The following is a 21,654-nucleotide window of genomic DNA, read 5'->3' as shown; positions in this document are numbered from 1 at the left end:
CAAAACCGTTAGCTATATTTCAAAGGTTTAAGTTGGATTAAAATTATTTCTATTCCGTTGCAAGGTTGAATATTGATTGGTCAACAGCGGACATGTTTTTATTTGTAATGTTCTGGGGTATACATTGATAAATGACTTTGGTCCATAAATAAATATCAAGTCAGGTGAAATGTTGTTTCTATAGGATTAGCTTTTGAAGCGTTTTTCACCAAATATATGTTCCTCATGAGAAAATGGGACTTATCCACATTTTCTCGTCTCAATCTCAAATGGAGTGAGTGGGGTGAGCTTGCGAAGTTGTGTGGTTCAACATCACCACCTTGTGGTCAATCAGAAAATGCTTGCAAATGGTCAAGTTTCTGAACACGTGTATCAAGTTGGAATATAATACGATTAACAGTTTCACAACAATATGCTTATTTGCACAAAACCACACCTACTTGAATGTTTATTGGTCAATAGCGACCACATTTTTTGACATACTGGCTCGACTTATACAGCTTTTACAGACATTTGGTTTCTACAGAAAACAGCTACAGCTAAATCCAATATGGCAGACTTTATGAGTCCAAAATGTTTCTTGTAAGACGGGCATATGGAACAAGTTTCATAAATCTAGGACACATGGCGTGGGCGTGGTGAGCTTGCAGAGTTGGCCATTTGGGAGGCTTATTACAGTACCAGCATGAGGCCGATAACCATGACATTGCACCTTAAGTTGTGGCCCTTGGGCCCTTGTATTAGCACGCAACGATGGGCCTTATTTGGGCCGTTTTCATTTTAAAACAATAGGGTTTAAACCAGTGAACCAGCTGGAACCCAAATTACAATTACAAACATTTTCAAACCCTTTTTCACCGACACAACCTATGTTGCCGTATAAACCTTTATACAAGACCTTTTAGACAAGCTGGATGAACAAGTAAAACTGGGTTTTTTCTTATCTGGCATAATGCATTCATATGAACTAAATTATCACGTTTCTCCACTAACCCTAACCACATTACAGTGAATCTTCTTTCTTGTCATTGTTTGGATTTGTCAGTTTTGGGGTGTGAAATGGAAGACTTTTTGAAGACTGAATTCCATGTTGACAAAACAAGTTGTGGCACACCACGAAGAGGGGTGGCCCTGGAAGGAATCATTAGTGCAGGGTCCTCCACACACCATACTTGTTCTGAATAGCTCGGCTGGATTCTTTTTGAAGGAACAGGGAACTCCCTTTTCTCACACTTTTCACACTGTCTAAATTTTCACCAGGTAACAGATGCAGAAGTGCCACACGAGAGGATTAGAAGTTGACATGCTGACTATTGTTAGGCATGTTCACATTGTAGTCTAGGGCTACAGATACTGAAATAGTTATTGATTTTACCCATGCTAATTGGCATAATTAGCCTTAATTAACTATTAGGTTGTGTCTTTTGAACTGTTCGAGCTACAGACAGGAAACCAACTTTGGTTCACATGGTTTGGCTTTCATCAGTTCATATAATTAAATGTTTATTGACTTTACATGTGCTAGTTAGTGTAATTAGCGTTAATTAACTATTAGGCTGTATATTTTGATCCGTTCAAGCTACAGACACGAGGCCTGTCATTGGTAACACTTTTATGAACTTTAACTATGTCATGTATGCTAATTTATGCTAATTACCCTTACCAACAGAATCGTTTGAACGAAATTCAGGCTCCAAACTTTTTGTTAGGTAAACACCATTTGGGACCATAAAAACAGCTAGCAAGCACACCACATTCTCTTCATGAAATGTACTGCTCTAATTTCATATTGCTTGCTTAAATACTTACGTCCACTTACATGTAGTTTCTACGGTGTTCTACTTCCTGTTGTTTTTATTATTTCATTGTTTAATAAATATCTGCTTCCCTATATGCTTGTTATCCTTTGCTTCATAGATCTACCCATATAGTGTGATCTGGAAGAATATGTTGAAAAATGACATCTACGCTGTCAATAATACAATGCTTCACAAAAACAACTCTCAATGTATGTCTGACACAGTCTCATTCTGATACCTTATGCTCAAAAATACCATTCCCTTGCATACATACTCTTACAACAATAACCCATAGGCATAGCACTGCCTTACCACTGCCTCTTTCACTCTCAGTGCTTGTCTGTCTATTGTCTTGGGCAGTAATCTGTTGGCTCAGTGGTTAATATGACCACACATTCGTGGACTGAATGTTTTCTTATGCTTACCATATTGACACTCTATGGCAGTACTTTGTATATACTCAATATGCTTATATGCTGTCTCTCTGACACATACATAGGCACAAACACATCTTAGACAGTAGACTGTTGAGTCAGAGGTCTGTTTGACTATACAAAGATATACAGTGTGAGTGTACCCTACCAGACTCACTATACTCACCATATTGGAGAACCCCGTCCATTGTTGCTATGCAACTATATTTACTAACTGTATTTGGTCATCATTAGCTGTTACTTTAGCAGACTAATTACATATAGACTATATTCAGACATTCAAATAATATTTTCAGCCCATTTAAACTTATCTAAATTACTTATTTTAATGGAACTTAAATGGATATACCTCAAACTTGAAATACGCACACTAAAATTACAATAATAAAAAATATATTTTTGTTATTAGCTTTTAAAAACCGTCATGTTTTTAAACATGTCTGTGATTAAGTAACAGTAGAAAGCAAAAAAACAGTAGAAAGCAAAAAAAGCTTAATTATTTTATGTAGCACTTTTTTACACAGCCCCACAGGTGTTAAGTAGAAATTATACCACTCAACTTACAATGATTGCAAAGCATTTACTGGTCATGAAAATGTATTCAGATTTAGCCAATTGATGATGCATTTACCTCATAAATCATGACGCACTGCTCTCCTCTAAATGAAAGTACATAAGCCGCTTTTAATAATAACATTTATTGGTATTGGTATCGATATCGGCGATTCTGGCCCTGTATTACTTGGTATCATATTGAACTCAAATTTTGCGGGTTCGCACACCCCTACTTTTTGGAAGTATAGCTAAACATGTACCCCTCCCCTAAATTCCCATTGGTCACTTGTAGTCAGTTGACATTTGGCACTAACTTTACATGACAGTAGATTTGCAATTTGTAAAAACAGCTTCGTATCCGTAGACAGTGATATGTATCCGTAGTCAGTGATATGTATCATTAGTCAGTGATATGTATCCGTAGTCAGTGATATGTATCCGTAGTCAGTGATATGTATCATTAGTCAGTGATATGTATCCGTAGTCAGTGATATGTATCCATAGTCAGTGATTTGTATCAGTAGTCAGTTATTTGTATCCGTAGTCAGTTATTTGTATCCGTAGGCAGTGATATGTATCTTTAGTCAGTGATATGTATCTTTAGTCAGTGATTTGTATCTGTAGTCAGTTATTTGTATCCGTAGTCAGTGATATGTATCCGTAGTCAGTTATTTGTATCCGTAGTCAGTGATATGTATCAGTAGGCAGTGATATGTATCCGTAGGCAGTGATAAGTATCCGTAGTCAGTGATATGTATCCGTAGTCAGTGATAAGTATCTTTAGTCAGTGATATGTATCCGTAGGCAGTGATATGTATCATTAGTCAGTGATATGTATCATTAGTCAGTGATATGTATCATTAGTCAGTGATATGTATCCGTAGTCAGTGATAAGTATCCATAGTCAGTGATATGTATCCGTAGGCAGTGATATGTATCTTTAGTCAGTGATATGTATCATTAGTCAGTGATATGTATCATTAGTCAGTGATATGTATCCGTAGGCAGTGATATGTATCATTAGTCAGTGATATGTATCATTAGTCAGTGATATGTATCATTAGTCAGTGATATGTATCATTAGTCAGTGATATGTATCATTAGTCAGTGATTTGTATCATTAGTCAGTGATATGTATCATTAGTCAGTGATATGTATCATTAGTCAGTGATATGTATCTTTAGTCAGTGATTTGTATCTTTAGTCAGTGATTTGTATCTTTAGTCAGTGATTTGTATCTGTAGACAGTAACTGAATAAAAGCTGCCCCCGTTCTGGCTCCCCGACCACCACATAGGGTTTTTTATACACCGGGCAATAGTTTTTCCCTTCACTTTATTTTATTTGTAATGTTTCCAGTTGTAGAAGGGTTTTTTAGGAACATTCACTCAGCCCCTTTTTCCCTCCGGATGTCACAGTTTCAGTTTCTTATTTCACTGGGCTTCATGCATATGTAAATGTAGGGATGTTTTAAGTGATTTTTAAAAAGTAAAACTATAAAAAAAAATATCAATGAAAAAATGTTTATAGTAAGTTCCCAATTTTCCACTTCCAATTATAAATTAAAGAAACAATGAACAAACAACACAACAACCCTTGAACCTACCATACAAGTCAAGCTAGTCCAGGCCACACCTGGAAAGACAAACCAAAGATATGTCTTTAATATGAGACATTGAGGAAAAGGAGTCAGTGTGATGACAATGAGATCTATCTGGGTGAAACGTCTATTCGTTTTATTGGGATGTATATTATTCCTCAGCTATTTATCTGTGATTTGGAGGAATGCATCCGAAAATAATACACTGGATACTAAGGAAGACAAAACTATTGAAATTGTGAAGAGATTTTCGGATTTGGATAGAAGCATCAACCAAATATGTGAGTGGTATTTTTACATTAAATTAAGTAGTGGAACTGTTTTGCTATTACGGTTGAGGAAGCGGTTCTTTACGTTTTTTTGTCTTGTTATCAGATGTTAAATTATCAAACCTTTTATCTAACTTGTTAAGTGTTTAGAAGTTTAGAAAATTCTGGAATCAATGAAATATTAAGCTTCCAGTCCATCTTTCTCACCAACAACAGTGAAACAGATAAACCAAAAGCACATACTCAAAAATAAATTGACACACAATTTAAATTACCCTAAAAAACAATGTAACCTAATTCACCCAGCATTGATCGGAATGTTTGTTATTGTATTTGAAGTGTATAATAAAACAACATTCAGATTAAACAAGCAGAGATTAAACAAATCAAAATTGATGTCAATTAGCAACATTTATCCTAGTTGTTCGCAAGAAGTATTCATTATATTGATATACGACAATATCCAGGTGAGCAAGGAAATGCACTTCTGGTTCGATGCTTTCGTACCATACTTGTACAATGACAAAGTTGAATTTAATCTATCTAATCTAAAAATATCTAGTGTTTCACCGTGTCTGCAGCAACTGGTAGGCTAATCAAATAATGGCAATAACGGAATTAAATTTTTTTTCTTGTTTGATTTTTAAAGTAACAAACCCTTAAATCTGATTATAGTGAATTTTATGTTTTTGGATGTTTCATTATTATTGAAAATGATAGAATTGATATTGGATTACAAAATAAATTCAGTAGCCAAATGAGCTGACTCTTTTCAGGTTTTTTACCAAAAGACTAGAAATGTCCATCACTGGTGAAGTTACGCTTCTTCAAACGAGCCTCGTTTTGCATGACCTGCCGCTTTCGCTTGCGGGGAACATCACCGCGACCCTACGTTTTTACTTCACGCCAGGAGGACTTTGCAGCATATCTTGAAGTCTTGAACGTATACGAGAGAGGCTAGCCCCTCTCTCACAATGCAATGTACATTGTACGTGTGAAAATATTAATAAGCATGCTCAGAATGTTAGTGTGATCAATGTAGATCACACGAATTTGATGCCAAGTGGGGCCGACAGCTGGTAGACCCATTACCGCGTCATTTCGTATTTCAGACCTGATTGGCTGTCTGTCTGTCTGGCGCCAACATTAGTCTGCAATAAGAGCTAGGAGGGTAGAAACCGGTTTGAAACCCCTAACTTGGAGGAGAAACTTTGAAGTAACTTGGTGCCCATCAGCCACGGGATATTGTCATCAATTAAACTGCTAGTAAAAGTAACCGCGGGTTTAACATGGAGTGGTTTTTGAAGAAAAAGTGGCTAACGGTTAGCATACAAAAGAAGGCACTCTTCTGTTTTCCATGTCTGCTATTTGGTGGAGTACTTGGTTGAGGACAGTTTACAAAGATTTGAAACATCTTTCTGAGAGGATTGCAAAACATGATAGCAGCGGGAGTCATCTGGACAATGCTGTGAAATTGGGCTTATTTGGAAGGGTAAATGGCACAGCGCAAGTTGACAGTGCATACAGGCACTCCATTGAGCAGTATAACAAACAGGTGGAGGAAAACGGTACGTTCTCAGTCGTATCATAACATGTATTAAACTGTGGAAAATGTGAAACCGCACTACGGGGGCACAATGAGTCAGTGGAATCCCTGAATCCTGGAATATTCAGATCCATGTGTGAGGACGATTCCAGACTTCAGAGGCACTATGACGCTCAGCCCATCTTCAAAGGGACATCCAGCACTGTACAAAATGAACTGTTAGACAGTATGTATGAAGTGTACAGGGAGGAGATAGCCAAGCAAGTGGACAAGACATAATGTGTTGCCATACAGTCAGAGGAGACAACTGATGTCTCCTGTAAATCACAAATGTTGGTTGTGTTGTGATACATGTTACCTGACAATACAGTGACAGAGAGGTTTTTGGAGTTTATGGAAGTCAAAGATAAAACTGGACTCGGCCTCTCTAATAGCATCAAGGGTGAGCTGGAACCACTGAAGCTGGAAGAAAAGTTGATCGCTCAGACTTATGATGCTGCAGCTGTAATGCCTGAGGGGTACAGACGATAATGAAAGAGACATACCCACATGCCCAGTTGGTTCACTGCTATGTTCACCAGCTGAACCTGACCTTGCAGCAACTTTGTTCAGCAAGGATGAGCTTCCTGAAGGTGTTTTTTGCAGATTTAACTGCTTTTGACACCTTTTTCTCTGGCGCTCCAAAAAGTGTTGCGGCACTTGCTGAGTCAACACAGGGACGCATTTCAAGGCCACCCGCTTGTACGATGGAACTTTAAAAGTAAAACTGTCAATGCAGTTTGGGAAAACCGCGCTGCTCCTGTGTATGGAGGACAAACGCACACAACCAGGATGGGATGAGGCCACCAGAAGTGACGCATGCGGCAGTCCTGTGGGCAAAAATGCCTTGTTGATGCTTGAGGTCAGAGGAGATTGGGCCGACTGATTCAAGCTGATAGAAGAGCAACTTTGACTGAAATAACCACTCGTTACAACCAAGGTATGCAGCAAAGCATTTGTGAAGCCACAACACGCACAACCTTGAGGCGGTTGGGCTACAACAGCAGAAGACCCCACCGGGTACCACTCATCTCCACTACAAATAGAAAAAGAGGCTACAATTTGCACGAGCTCACCAAAATTGGACAGTTGAAGACTGGAAGAATGTTGCCTGGTCTGATGAGTCTCGATTTCTGTTGAGACATTCAGATGGTAGAGTCAGAATTTGGCGTAAACAGAATGAGAACATGAATCCATCATGCCTTGTTTCCACTGTGCAGGCTGGTGGTGGTGGTGTAATGGTGTGGGGGATGTTTTCTTGGCACACTTTAGGCCCCTTAGTGCCAATTGGGCATTGTTTAAATGCCACGGCCTACCTGAGCATTGTTTCTGACCATGTCCATCCCTTTATGACAACCATGTACCCATCCTCTGATGGCTACTTCCAGCAGGATAATGCACCATGTCACAAAGCTTGAATCATTTCAAATTGGTTTCTTGAACATGACAATGAGTTCACTGTACTGAAATGGCCCCCGCAGTCACCAGATCTCAACCCAATAGAGCATCTTTGGGATGTGGTGGAACGGGAGCTTCGTGCCCTGGATGTGCATCCCACAAATCTCCATCAACTGCAAGATGCTATCCTATCAATATGGGCCAACATTTCTAAAGAATGCTTTCAGCACCTTGTTGAATCAATGCCACATAGAATAAAGGCAGTTCTGAAGGCGAAAGGGGGTCAAACACAGTATGAGTATGGTGTTCCTAATAATCCTTTAGGTGAGTGTATAAACCGTGAATGACCTTCAGCCTTCACCAAGAGGAGTCTCCCAATAATATAAGTTCCTTTGTAACCAATTATTCCTAATACATTTTTATCAGTTCTGGTGAAAAATTCAAGTGAAGACTAACAGTTTTTAGCAATGTGTATTCCCCAGATATTTGACCGAGTCTTTAATTGGAATGCCATTTAAAGAAGACTCTGTGGAGTTATACAAAAAGTGAATTTCACACTTGGAAATATTCCGCTTTTCTCTACATGCTTCCAGTGGCCATAGAGAAAGGTTGCAGTGACAATGGCGCCGCATTCACTACGTAGTTCTTTTCTTACTTATTATTTTGGTTCATGCTGCACTGTCACTCATACAGCATGATCGACTAGCACTTTTTGAAATTCGTTTATTATTGAATACGGACTATACTACTTACCAGAATGCTTGCAGTGATTCCTTTGTCCGGCTGTCGATTTATTTACCAATATGGCGACAGAGGAGGAAGAAGAGAAGCAAACATGCCCGTATCCTATGTAGATCTCGGACAAGATACTGCAATCCGCCATTACCAAGCATTTTACTCGCAAATGTTCAATCCCTAGACAATGAAACACACAGCCAGGGCAACTAAGGAGTGGCTCCATAAGAAGCACCTCAAGGTCCTGGAGTGGCATAGCCAGTCTCAAGACCTGAACCCAATAGAAAAACTTTGGAGGGAGCTGAAAGTCCATATTGCCCAGCGACAGCTCCGAAACCTGAAGGATCTGGAGAAGGTCTGTAAGGAGGAGTGGGCCAAAATCCCTGCTGCAGTGTGTGCAAACCTGGTCAAGAACCACAGGAAACGTATGATCACTGTAATTGAAAACAAAGGTTTCTGTACTAAATATTAAGTTCTGCTTTTCTGATGTATGAAATACTTGTCATGCAATAAAATGCAAATTAATTATTTAAAAATCATACAATGTGATATTCTGGATTTTCGTTTTAGATTCCATCGTTCACAGTTGAAGTGTACCTATGATAGAAATTACAGACCTCTTGTAAGTGGGAAAACCTGCAAAATCGGCAGTGAATCAAATACTTGTTCTCCCCTCTGTACTTCCAAAGTCATCGCAAATATTCTGCTCCTCCAAACATTAGACAGTCAGTTATGAACTATTTCTTGGTAAAAGTCAGATTTATAATCCAAGGTGTTGTCCTTCATAGTTCAAATGCAGGTTACAATGACACAGCTCTATATATCTCCATTCTTGCTTTATCAACCAGGTACGGAGAATCTGTGTGCTCTTCTTTTTGAATGCCAAGATGACCGGTTTTATCTAAGAACTCTATAGCTGCAGGCCGGGTCTGAAGTGATGGTTACTAGTACCAAAAAAAATTAACTTTTCCCTCAGTGACTTCAATTCACCGTGCCTAATCTTTAAACACTTAAGCCCTCCTGTAGCGTTTGTCGTCGACCCCAGGTTCCTCTCTCAGCTACCTGGACAGCATATGAGATCTTCTCAGCCCACCTCACAATTGTCCTTTAAGCCAAACTCAGACTCTCTGGGCTCCAACCACTCCTCTATCGCTGAATCGCTTTCAAGTATACTGTACCTGTCAATGAATTCTCCTATTATTTGCAACTGCACAGTACACAATCAGAAATATGTTCATTGCATTAGCTTTTTGCATCTTGTTAATGCATTAGAACACAGTCCTACCTAACACTTAAACTTGTATACCTGTATATCTAAATAGATTAGAACAGTTGTAAACAGTAACAGTATAATTGAAACATTAAAATTTCTGGTGCTTCTGTTCTGTTAGTGTAGAAAAATCACAATTCCACTATTTTCTATATTTTGTTAAACCACCAACAGATAACAAAACTAGAAAATGAATAGAAGAACACGATTTCCTATTACTGTTCCAATTACTCATCAGTTAACATAGTTTGTTTACATTGAAGTATCACTCTCAGTAGTAAATATAGGGTATAATGTGTCAGAACGGTGATTTATGGCCCTGAAAGGTGGGACTTCCAGATTGATGTGACAGGTGGGCGAGACATCCGGTTTGTAGGGTGGGACTTCCTGTAAGATGTGTGTACGGGCTGGACTTCAGGAGTGACGTATGCATGTCCGGTGACTTTGTAATTTATGATTACATTGATGTGTCCGTGTTTGATGTTTTACAATGCGTGATGAGCAACCCAGACTAGTGTTATAACAGGTAAGGGAAGCGAATAGTTCAGTAGTATATACTAGTATTATATTAGGAAAAGTCACTGATTTATACAGTAGTTACTGTAGGTCTGGAAATATTCAGACACTGACACAATTTAGTCTCTGTATGCCTCCACAATGGATTTGAAATGAAACAACCAAGATGCAATTGAAGTGCAGACTTTCAGCTTTAATTCAAAGGGTAATGTTTTAATTTTCACTAAATAAATACATTTTCTACTTAACTAATGCTTTCTATGTTTACCTGTTTTGTTCACAATGGTATCAATTTGCGTTTTTGAATGTTCTACGTAACTTTATTGGACACCCGGAACAAGCGCTAATCATTCGCTGCCTACCAGTAAGTGTTATTTCCGCCTAATTTTAACTAGGTCGAACTACCACTTTAAATTCAAATCAGCTTTATCAGTGTCCAAACTTGTGTAATATCTGAACAGGAATGTTTTTGTTTTCATAACATCACACATTAGTGGTGAATGAGGTGACATTTCCAACTTCCTAGTGCTTTGAGAACCTCAGTAGGTATAAATGCACTTTACTTTTTGTGTTCGTTATTATTATTATTTATTTATTACATCAACACCAGAAAATAATTGGATGTCAGTCTCTTAAAAGGATTACAAAAACATTGCATTTCCATGCTTGACTTTTGGTATGGGGTCAATGCTGTGCAATATAGTGTTTGGTTTTTGCCAGCCTAAACAGGAACCTTGTTCAGGAAGTCGAAAATGATTTGCACCTGAATCATGCAGCAAGACCGTAAACCTAAACACTAAAGCAAGTCTATATCAGAACAACTGAAAAGCTATAGATTTTAAGTTTTGGAATGACCTATTCAGTAGGCCATTCCACCGATCAAAGACAACCAGAAAGGAGACAACTATGTTCTGATGGCAAAGTAATTTACTGCACTCCTATTCAGACTTTTGAAATGTTTACCAAACGCATCTACCAGTGTAGCCATGCTTGCTCTGCAGTTATTTAAGTTACATTTTCTAATTGAGGCATAAATGTTCATTATATGATCTTGAATAGATATTTTTGCCGGACGGCGTAAGCAGAGCCTGGCTAGAAGAGTGAATGTCTCTTACTGAGTGGGTGAGTGAGTTAGGCCGGGGACCGGGAACAGAACCGGGCAGAGGCTCCGCCGTGGTGCAAGGGTCAGGCGATGGCGGAGGTTCCGGAGCACCCCCTCTGGGGGTGGCAGCAGGAAACCCTCCTCTAGCCACTCTGGTGGTTGAGGCGGCAGTGGCTCCTCGGGTGCCCCCTGCGGCTCGGGCCCCGTACCGGGCCCCATAGCCACCCCCCCAAAAAAATATATATATTTGGAGTGGACTCTGGGCAGCAGCAGGCCACGGAGCAGGAAGCAGGGCGTGCCGGATGGCCAGGCAACTGCTTGTCCAGACCACACGGGCTCGGGCAGCCCACTGACTTTGGCGCTGTCGCAGTGGTTTTTGCTGAACAGGGCGATGGGGTGTCCACAAGTGTGGCCAGTACTCCAGGGGGTGACGGTAAAACCGAGTGTCGTGCACTACAGAAACAGACAAGCTATACACTGAAACTCCGGACGGGAGAACGCAACAACAACCAGACTGACATTCACGACATGCAACAATGACCGGCCAGAAACACTGGGGCAGGAAGAACTTAAATAGGGACACAACGAGGGAGCAAACAAGGTGGATAAAATAAGGACAAGCACAGGTTGCTGGTCAGAACACAAACAAAAACCAAAACTGACCGGGCTACATTCAAAACCAAAGCTAAACCAAAACAGAACAGAACCTCTAAACTTAAATAGTATGCATTAGGATTTGTTCAGGATGGAAAAACACTTTGCTGGCTACAAGCTTCAGTAGCTACGTTGTAGTAAGCCTAAAGTAAAACTGTTCATGGTTATGTTGCGACTATTTCTGAAGTACACACCCATGCATGGTTTTTGGGGTAATATAGACCACAACCCTTTGTGCAGTAAAAGAGGATTCTCAATTCTCATGACTAGGCCTATTCCAATTAATAAGTAGATAATAGAAGGTCTATTACTGGCTAAAAAGCTGGTAAAATGACCAGTGGCAAAGTCATACAGTTCATGAATGCTATTTGTGGTGGAAAACTGTAATCATCATCATTTTCTTCCGCTTATCTGGGGCCGGGTCGCGGGGGCAGCAGTCTAAGCAGAGATGCCCAGACTTCCCTGTCCCTAGACACTTCCTCCAGTTCTTCCGGGGGGACACCGTGGCGTTCCCAGGCCAGCCGGGAGACATAGTCCCTCCAGCGTGTCCTAGGTCTTCCCCGGGGTCTCCTCCCAGTGGGACGGAACAGATGCCCAAGCCACCTCAGCTGACCCCTCTCGATGTGGAGGAGCAGCGGCTCTACTTTGAGCTTCTCCCGGGTGACCGAGCTTTTCACCCTATCTCTAAGGGATCGCCCAGCCACCCTGCAGAGAAAGCTCATTTCGGCTGCCTGTATCCAGGATCTTGTCCTTTCGGTCATGACCCAAAACTCATGACCATAGGTGAGAGTAGGAACGTAGATTGACCGGTAAATCGAGAGCTTCGCCTTGCGGCTCAGCTCTTTCTTCACCACAACAGACCGATACATTGACCGCATTACTGCAGAAGCTGCACCGATCCGTCTGTCAATCTCCCGTTCCATCCTTCCCTCACTCATGAACAAGACCCCTAGATACTTAAACTCCTCCACTTGAGGCAGGCACTCTCCACCAACCTGAAGTGGGTAAGCCACCCTTTCCAGACTGAAGACCATGGCCTCGGATTTGGAGGTACTGATTCTCATCCCCACCGCTTCACACTCGGCTACAAACCATCCCAGTGCATGCTGAAGGTCCAACACGACAACATCAACAACTGTCAATGTTTTCTAAAGCAACAAACCAGCCATGGAGTCATTGGAGTCATTGTTTTCATTACTATATAGCTGATAGCTAGCCATCTACACTAAACTCTTTCTAATGTAACACATTGAATGTAGTGTAGCAACCCTGTTAAACCTGTTGTTGGTGTGGATGTTAGCTAATGTAGGGAACTTATTTCAAGAACTGTGGAGTTGTGACTAATTCATTTTACAGTGCAGAAGTAAACCGACACCACATCTCTCCCGAAGTAGAGCTTAGTGGTGTAGTGGTTAAATACACGGTCTATCACATAGGAGACCCTGGTTTGAATCCAGGGAGGGCATCATTCATTCATTTCAATTGCGGGCCGGACGAACTAGGCTTGCCTGATTCCTTCTCTTGTTTTTAATGTTACAAATAATGACACTTATAAATGGTCTATGAATATTGTACTAAGTATTATGAATGCTGTCTCTCTAGCTTCATGTTATATGCATATAGATGTACTTGGTGGATGGGTTCTTACCTGTTAAGCACTGGCAGATTATTTTGATTTGGAATAATGGAGATATTGTTTGCTCTTCTGACAAAAGCATGAAACACATCTTTTTTATTTCAGACTTTTCATTCAAAAACTTTGAACAAAAGCAGAATGCTATTGTGAAAATACTAATGGACGAAAGAGAGACATTTAAGGACCAGAAGATTGTGCCAGCACCCACCAAATTGAAGCCAGAGCAGAGAATCCGCAATGAAAAAAAGCCCCTGCATGAGGAGAAAAAGGCTTCCAAACTGTACCCCAAATCTCCATTGTTTAAGAACTGGGGGGAGAATCTCTCAGAAGAGGACCAGAAGGAGGCACAGGCTTTGTTTGAGAAATATGGCTACAACGTTTTCCTCAGTGATCGCCTGCCTCTCAACAGAGTGCTCCCTGACACACGTCCACCAAAGTAAAACCATTATTCAGGTTTTTGTTTACCTTCCTAAGGTTCTCATACTCCTATCGCTTCTCTGTTTCTACGTTCTTTCTTTCATGCATCATAATGTAATCTCCACAACTATAATTTTGACAAATCTGTTTTTAGTAGTAAGATGTGGCAACATTGCATATGTTACTGAACCAACAGGCAACATAAGTATTAATATATAACTAAGAGTGATGAAGAAGTGTGATGGTCTGGTTTCACAGATGTGGGCAGAAGAAATACCCCAAGGAACTTCCCAGTATTGCTGTGGTTCTGATCTACCTAGACGAGGCCCTGTCTATCATTAAGAGAGCCATGCGCAGCATCGTCGACCGAACCCCTGAGCACCTACTGAGAGAGATCATTCTGGTGGACGACAACAGCTCCAACGGTACGTATCACCAACATATAGTGCTGCATGAAAGTTTGTGAACCCTACAGGGATGCTCATTATATTTGTACAAAATATTAAAATAAATATTTTCCAAATAAAGGACACAAACAAAAACATATTGGTTATTTTACAAAAGTGGTTTATTTAACAAAAACATCAGATTTCATCTGTGCAAAAATATGTGAACCCCTTCATTTAGTAACTAGTGCTACCTCCATTAGCAGCGATAACTTGAAGTAAACGTCTCCTAAAGACACTAATCAGTCTCTGAAATATTTTTTGAGGGATTTTTGCCTGCTCCTCCTTATAGAACTCAGCCAAATCAGGGAGGTTTGAGGTGTCTCTGGCAAGTCCTACCTGCTTTCAGTTCCGATCACATACTTTCAAGCAGAGCTGTATATTAACATACTAATAGTCAAAGGACAGCTTTTGTGTGAGTTCTTTGATGCCCTCTACCTTTTTTAAACTAATCAGATGATCTGAAGGAGGATCTGGATATCTATGTGAAATCCATCGAGGCACAGAATCCCGGGCTTCGCGTGGTCAAAGTCAAACATACTGAATCTCTGGGTTTATCTCAAGCTCGCATCTCTGGGTTTAGAGCTGCTACTGCGGATGTGGTTGCTATTCTAGATGCTCACATCGAGGTTCACATTGAGTGGTAAGAATATATGCAAAATGTACTGTACCTGAAATTGTTCTGTATCAGTTGTTACCTTATCAAGATTAAAAACCTGTAAAACCCGTCTCTCCCAATTACAAGTACACACAAGGTTTTGAACAACAGCAATTGACTGGTTATCCACAACGCTGCTGTATGTTTGCAGGGCGGAGCCTCTTCTGACTCGTATCAAAGAAAACAGGACGGTGGTGGTGTCCCCTGTGTTTGACAGGGTGAACTACTATGACCTGGATGTTGTCCAATACCAACCAGCAGCCCATGCTTTTGACTGGGCTCTGTGGTGTATGTATGAGTCCTTCAGACCTGAGTGGTACCATCTCAATGACACATCACTGCCAGGAAAGTAAGTTGACCAGTGAAATGGAAGGGAGGTAGAGTGATGGGCGATGGGCGGGCTCGTTTTAACTATTTCTTGTTTCTATCATCAGGAGTCCCTCTGTCATGGGAATCTTGGTGGCGGACAGGAAATTCCTGGGAGAAATTGGAGGCCTCGACAGTGGAATGAAAGTGTATGGAGGGGAAAATGTTGAGCTTGGTGTGAGGGTGAGCAGCAACAATAATACGCATTATTTTGGCAGTGGGGCGAGTGAAACGTTATAGGGGAGAATGGGCTCATATTAATGGTTGAAATTGATCAAATGGAATGGTATCTCACACTGGGTTAAATGTGTTTAATTCCATTCCATTTCCTCCAGTCCAGACATTTATATGAGCCTATACCCCCAATTCCCAGTATCCACTGATATCAACATATGGCCTCTACTCTCATCAAGACAAACACCAGCACCTGGAGTCTGCCAAATGTCATGGGAACTTTGATGGGAACCATTATATGGTCAGCTGTCTGATGTTGATAAGAGTAAAGACTTTCTCCTGGCATGACGGCCAAACAGCTGGTTGGCACCAATAATTCTGTTTGGCCTGCATTTCATAATTCAATGTGCTTTTAAAGTGTCAGACAAGCTCATTGCATATAGTGAATTTCTTAAATCTTAAAAGTTGTCTATTATGGAAAAATATCTTTTTTAATTGTTGACCATTCAGTTGTTTGTCGGAGAGAACTGTCAAGTCGACTATAGGTCAATCGAGACTTTATTTGGTCAGGAAGTCATAAATTAAATCACCTGTTCAGAGCAATACTTTTGGTGCCATGAAATACTAATGGAGATATTACTATCATATCACTATCAAGGGAACTACCAGTTGTGCTCTGTACAGGTGAGGGTAATAGAATGGGTAATGTACGTACCATTTGTAAAGTAAACATGAGTAAGCAGGCAACACGCATGTCTTTTATTTCTTATGGGATTCACATTCAACTGTAGGTCATAACAGAATGGCACAATCATAAAACAAAACATGGTCAAAAAAAAAAAAAAAGTCTGCATACCCTTAGTTCTTAATACTGTGTATTGCCCCCTTTAGCATCAATGACAGTGTGCAGTCTTTTGTAATAGTTGTCTATGAGGCCCCAAATTCTTGCAGGTGGTATAGCTGCTCATTTGTCTTGGGAAAATGCCTCCAGGTCATGCAAAGTCTTTGGTCGTCTTGCATGAACCGCACGTTTGAGATCTCCCCAGAGCGGCTCAATGATATTAAGGTCAGGAGACTGTGATGGCCACCCCAGAACCTTTACCTTTTTCTGCTGTAACCACAAAAATTAAGAGATCACTCCAAATCTTTCTGAAATCAGCATCTCTACATGTATGGCAGCCATTCCATTCCAGTGTCTGTTAATTTCCAACACAGGCATACCTCATTTTACTTAATGAGGTACTGATTAGGTAATTACCCAAACTAAATCTAATTTAACAAAGAAAAGTATAAAAACCACTGCTGTGGTTGTCACTATCATCTTGCAATAGGACCAGCTGGATGGAAAAAAACAGTGCAAGTAGTTTTCCTCATTCAAAGAAAAGCTTTGAATGAGGAAAAGAAGGGTTCATTTCTGGCTTTACTGGCAGAGGGATACCACTGCTGTAGAGGGTATAGAGCTGGTCCAGTGTTCCACGGCCCGGACAAAAACCACACTGTTCCTCCTGAATCCTAGGTTCTACTATCAGCCGTATTCTCCTCTCCAGTACCCTGGCATAGACTTTCCCGGGGAGGCTGAGAAGTGTGATCCCCCTGTAGTTGGAACACACCCTCCGGTCCCCCCTTCTTAAAAAGAGGGACCACCACCCCGGTCTGCCATCCCAGAGGCACTGTCCCCGACCACCACGCGATGTTGCACAGGCGTGTCAGCCAAGACAGCCCCACAACATTCAGAGACTTGAGGTACTCAGGGCGGATCTCATCCACCCCCGGTGCCTTGCCACCGAGGAGTTTCTTGACCACCTCTGTGACTTCAGCCCGGGTGATGGACGAGTCCACCTCTGAGCCCTCAGCTTCTGCTTCCTCAATGGAAGACATGACGGCGGGATTGAGGAGATCCTTGAAGTAGTCCTTCCACCGCCCGACGACATCCCCAGTTGAGGTCAACAGCTGCCCACCTCCACTGTAAACAGCGTTGGTAGGGCACTGTTTCCCTCTCCTGAGGCGCCGGACGGTTTGCCAGAATCTCTTCGAGGCCAGCCGATAATCCTTCTCCATGGCCTCACCGAACTCCTCCCAGGCCCGAGTTTTTGCCTCCACAACCACTCGGGCTGCAGTCCGCTTGGCCTGCCGGTACCCGTCAGCCGCCTCTGGAGTCCCACAAGCCAACCAGGCCTGATAGGACTCCTTCTTCGGCTTGACGAAAGGACAATGGCCCCCAAAATTCCTTACATTTTCCATCTCTACAGTCATAACATGGAAATTACTCCATGTTATTTACAAAACTACCCAAATTGGCCTTAGGAGGGTGGGTTTCATTATAGTAATCCACTGAAGTGTATTAGTCACACAGAATATCTCATTTAGCCCACAGGGGGCTTGGCAGCATTTGTGGGGAACAACATGCATACTTTTGCTTGGTTTTCCAGGTATGGCTGTGTGGGGGCAGTATAGAGATTATCCCTTGTTCTAAAATTGCCCACATTGAGAGGAGCCACAAGCCTTACATGCCTGACCTGAGCATGGCAATGAAGAGGAACGCGCTGAGGGCAGCAGAGATCTGGATGGATGAGTACAAAACTAATGTAAATCTCGCCTGGAACATTCCCATGAAGGTATGAAAACACATTTAAAACATTTGTTCTCCTTAATGAAAAAAAAAGTTTGTCAACTTTTTTATTTATCAGATCTAGTAATATGCAGACAACTCAACAGTTCTGCATGATACAAAACAAGTAATCCATTATTACTCTCTCAACTGCAGGATCATGGAATTGATATTGGTGATGTGTCTGAGAGAAAGATGCTCAGAGAAAAATTGAAATGCAAGCCCTTTAAGTGGTACCTGGACAATGTGTATCCTCAGTTGGCACCATGGGACAACATACTTGGCTATGGAGGGGTATGTTTCTTAAACTCAACTTAAGTTAGACACTGGTGTCCATTGCTCATTTCAAAAATGTTATGGTGGATCGATATGATGTTGTCTGTGATTGAATTGTATGTCTTGGAATTGTCTTTTATATAAATATTTTATTTGTCCCTAACTGTACATGTAAACATGTCTACACAGGGCACAGTCTTAAAAGATATCCAGGTCTCAGTCTGTTTTCCTTGTATAAATAAAGTTTGAAAAAAACAGTGGCTCTCAAAACTCTCCTGTGCTACACCTAGACATTTGACCATTTTATTTATTAAGTGTCACGGTCGTGGGATGAGAAGGACACAGGCGCAGAGTATAGTTGGTGAAGATAATCCATGTTTAATGACAAATAAAGAAGGACTCCAACAAAACAAAAGGCAGCAACCAGTGACGTGGGTATTCCTTACACAGGGTAAACAAAACCAAAATGAACCACACCTCTGGGCCTACAAACTGAACTTAAATAGGGTCCCAAATTGGAGGCAATAACTAACACCTGCCTCCAATTGGGGAAACCAAAAAAAGGATTAGAGGTGGCTAAAGGCCACCTCCTGTCCTGTCCTGGCTATGCCCCGAGCCCAGCGCAGAGATGGCTAGGGGCACAGCCAGGACGTGACATTAAGCTAATCAAAGCTTTCCTGGGCCTGGTTTCCTGATAACGTGGCACTTACGACAGTGTTACCATGCACATAGCCTTAAGGTGAACTTTGTTATGACGGACCAACGCTTGTTTCCCAAACCACTAAGTCTGTGGAGCCAAATTGAGCTCAAATGTATTGAACATAAGAAAAGAAAAAGTAAAATATTTCATTGTATGAAAAATCAATCACGTGACATCCAATTATCAGTTCCTCCAAAAGCTATAGAAGATGTTACTTAAGTCACATAACAATCAACACATGATTGGTTAACTGGGAATATAAATCATAGTGGGATGTTGAGAGAGCCTCTATTTCACAAAAACAGTAAAGTCCCCATGGGCGAAAGTCTGATATCAAGTTTGAGGTGGACACCAAAGGTAGTGCAGTAATACTGTTTTAGTTTGCACCATCGGTATGCTTGCTACTGTAGCTCAGCAAATTCAGCTATAATGTGTGAACCCTACCAACATAAAACAAACTTACTGGATTAGCGTCCATCGCTGAACCACTGTCTCACAATATCTGTGTGTCACTGTGTGTTTCCACCAGGGATGGGCAACTTTGGGGTGATGGGCCACAAAATCAGACATTTCATGGAATTCTACAAATATCGCCACTTGTCTTATAGGAATTTTAGCAGTTCTAAAGAATATGTTCTGTTTTAAAACAATTGTGCAATTTAGTTTTCTTTCCCATGGGGTTAAGAGAAAGGTTGTCAGAATACAAGGCATCCAAGTTTTAAATTATAGCTTTGAACACAAATCTATGTATCAAGATGTATAATGAAATCTTGTTATGGTCTTCATCATCATCATTATCATTTATCTCCTTCTGCATAAAGATGAAGAACTTGGATGCAAAAATGTGTATTGACCAAGGGCCTGTTCCAGGTCATACACCCATAGCATATGAGTGCTACTACTATGGCCCACAGGTAACTGATAGCAATCCTCTTTCTTTTTTGCTCAGTATTCAAAGAGATCCTAATGCTCTGTCTTCATCTGTTTGATTGATCAGCACACATACTACACCAGTAATGGTGAGCTTTACATTGGTGGCATCAAGTCCCACAAGTATAATGACAACAGATGTTTGGCTGACAGTGGGGAAGACAGTGTTCCTGATCTTTACAACTGTAAGGAGGCTGTGAAGAAGGGCATGGGCATTCTCTGGTCCTTTACACAGGTAAATATCACATTTAATTCAGTATACTCGCAAAGGCAATTCTTACCCACACTGTATACACACCATATATGATTTCCCTTTTGCCAGAAAGGTCCACTGATGAAAAGTATTTTAATATTTGCCTCTTTTTCCAGGGAAAAGAATTCAAGAACAAACAAACAAACAGATGTTTAGAAGTAAAGGAACGCAAACTTGTGATCCAGAGCTGCACTGGCCAGACATGGGAAATACAAAATATCATCAAGTCCTTCTAACTGAACAACGCAGGGAAGGACCGTATTTGCCTGACGTCCAAACCACATCAGAAGAATATAAAGCAGAATATTATAATTCTATATGCTGTTTAAATAGGTCTGCCATATTTTGCAGGACCAGTTTTGAAAAGTCAAGCCACTTAAGACTATGTGTTGGTCATACTTCATTTATGCCACAGCAACTTGTGAAAACTATATTAACAAGGGATACTGGAATCACTTTTCATGTGTCAGTAATACTGTAGTGAAACAATAACATATAAGGCATTTATTTTACCTACCTTACTTCTAGAACCTATCTGCCTCAATGACTAGTTTAAACACCTGTAGAATCAACAAATGGAATAAAAAGTATCTACTGTACAAAACTTTACCAGTTACTTTAACCCAGCTCCTCAAAAAGCAGCCACCACCACAGGAGAAAAGAAAAACCTGCTATGTTAGAAATCAACTTATGCATAGCAGTATTGTCAACCTTTGACATGTGTATCCAAGTTTGTACCACAGCATTTGATAATCAAGGAGACTGTAGCACCCCCCCCCCCCACCACCTGTACTCAGATATGGGCTGTTGTGGTCCTCTGGCGGCCAGATATACACTAATGAGCCAACACATTATGACCACCTGCTTAATAAGCTGTTGGTCCGCCGTGTGCCACCAAAACAGCACCAACCCGCCGAGGCATGGACTCTACAAGACCCCTGAAGAGGTGTCCTGTAGCATCTGGCACCAAGACATTAGCCGCAGATCCTTCAAGTCCTGTAAGTTGCTGGAGTCGCTGTGGATCAGACTTGTCCAGCACATCCCACAGGTGCTCACTCAGATTGAGATCTGGGGTATGTGGAGGCCAGGGCAACACCTTGAACTCTTCATCATGTTCCTAAAACCATTCCCGAACAATGTGTGCAGTGCAACAGGGTGCATTATCCTGCTGATAGAGGCCACTGCCATCAGGGCATATCATTGCCTTGAAGGGGTGTACCTGGCCTGCAGCAATGTTTAGTTGGGTGGCAAGAGTCAAATTGATATTCAAATGT

General features: G+C 41.1%; 1 protein-coding gene across 1 annotated transcript; it reads left to right on the top strand.

Annotated features, from left to right (window-relative positions):
- The first annotated feature begins 4,452 nt into the window (after nucleotides 1–4,452).
- On the top strand, nucleotides 4,453–20,616 carry LOC105018110 (probable polypeptide N-acetylgalactosaminyltransferase 8). The gene is made up of 11 exons (XM_010883258.3): nucleotides 4,453–4,668; nucleotides 13,658–13,988; nucleotides 14,228–14,394; nucleotides 14,872–15,058; nucleotides 15,225–15,422; nucleotides 15,508–15,622; nucleotides 18,043–18,228; nucleotides 18,378–18,515; nucleotides 20,019–20,111; nucleotides 20,195–20,362; nucleotides 20,497–20,616. Exons 1-11 carry the CDS (start codon nucleotides 4,485–4,487, stop codon nucleotides 20,614–20,616), a joined length of 1,887 nt encoding a protein of 628 aa, XP_010881560.1. The 5' UTR covers nucleotides 4,453–4,484.
- The last annotated feature ends 1,038 nt before the right edge of the window (nucleotides 20,617–21,654 follow it).

This window comes from Esox lucius, chromosome 19, assembly GCF_011004845.1.
Source record: "Esox lucius isolate fEsoLuc1 chromosome 19, fEsoLuc1.pri, whole genome shotgun sequence".
NCBI classification, from domain to species: Eukaryota; Metazoa; Chordata; class Actinopteri; order Esociformes; family Esocidae; genus Esox; species Esox lucius.
Note: the sequence above shows the minus strand (reverse complement) of the source record. Positions and strands in the feature narration are given on the sequence as shown.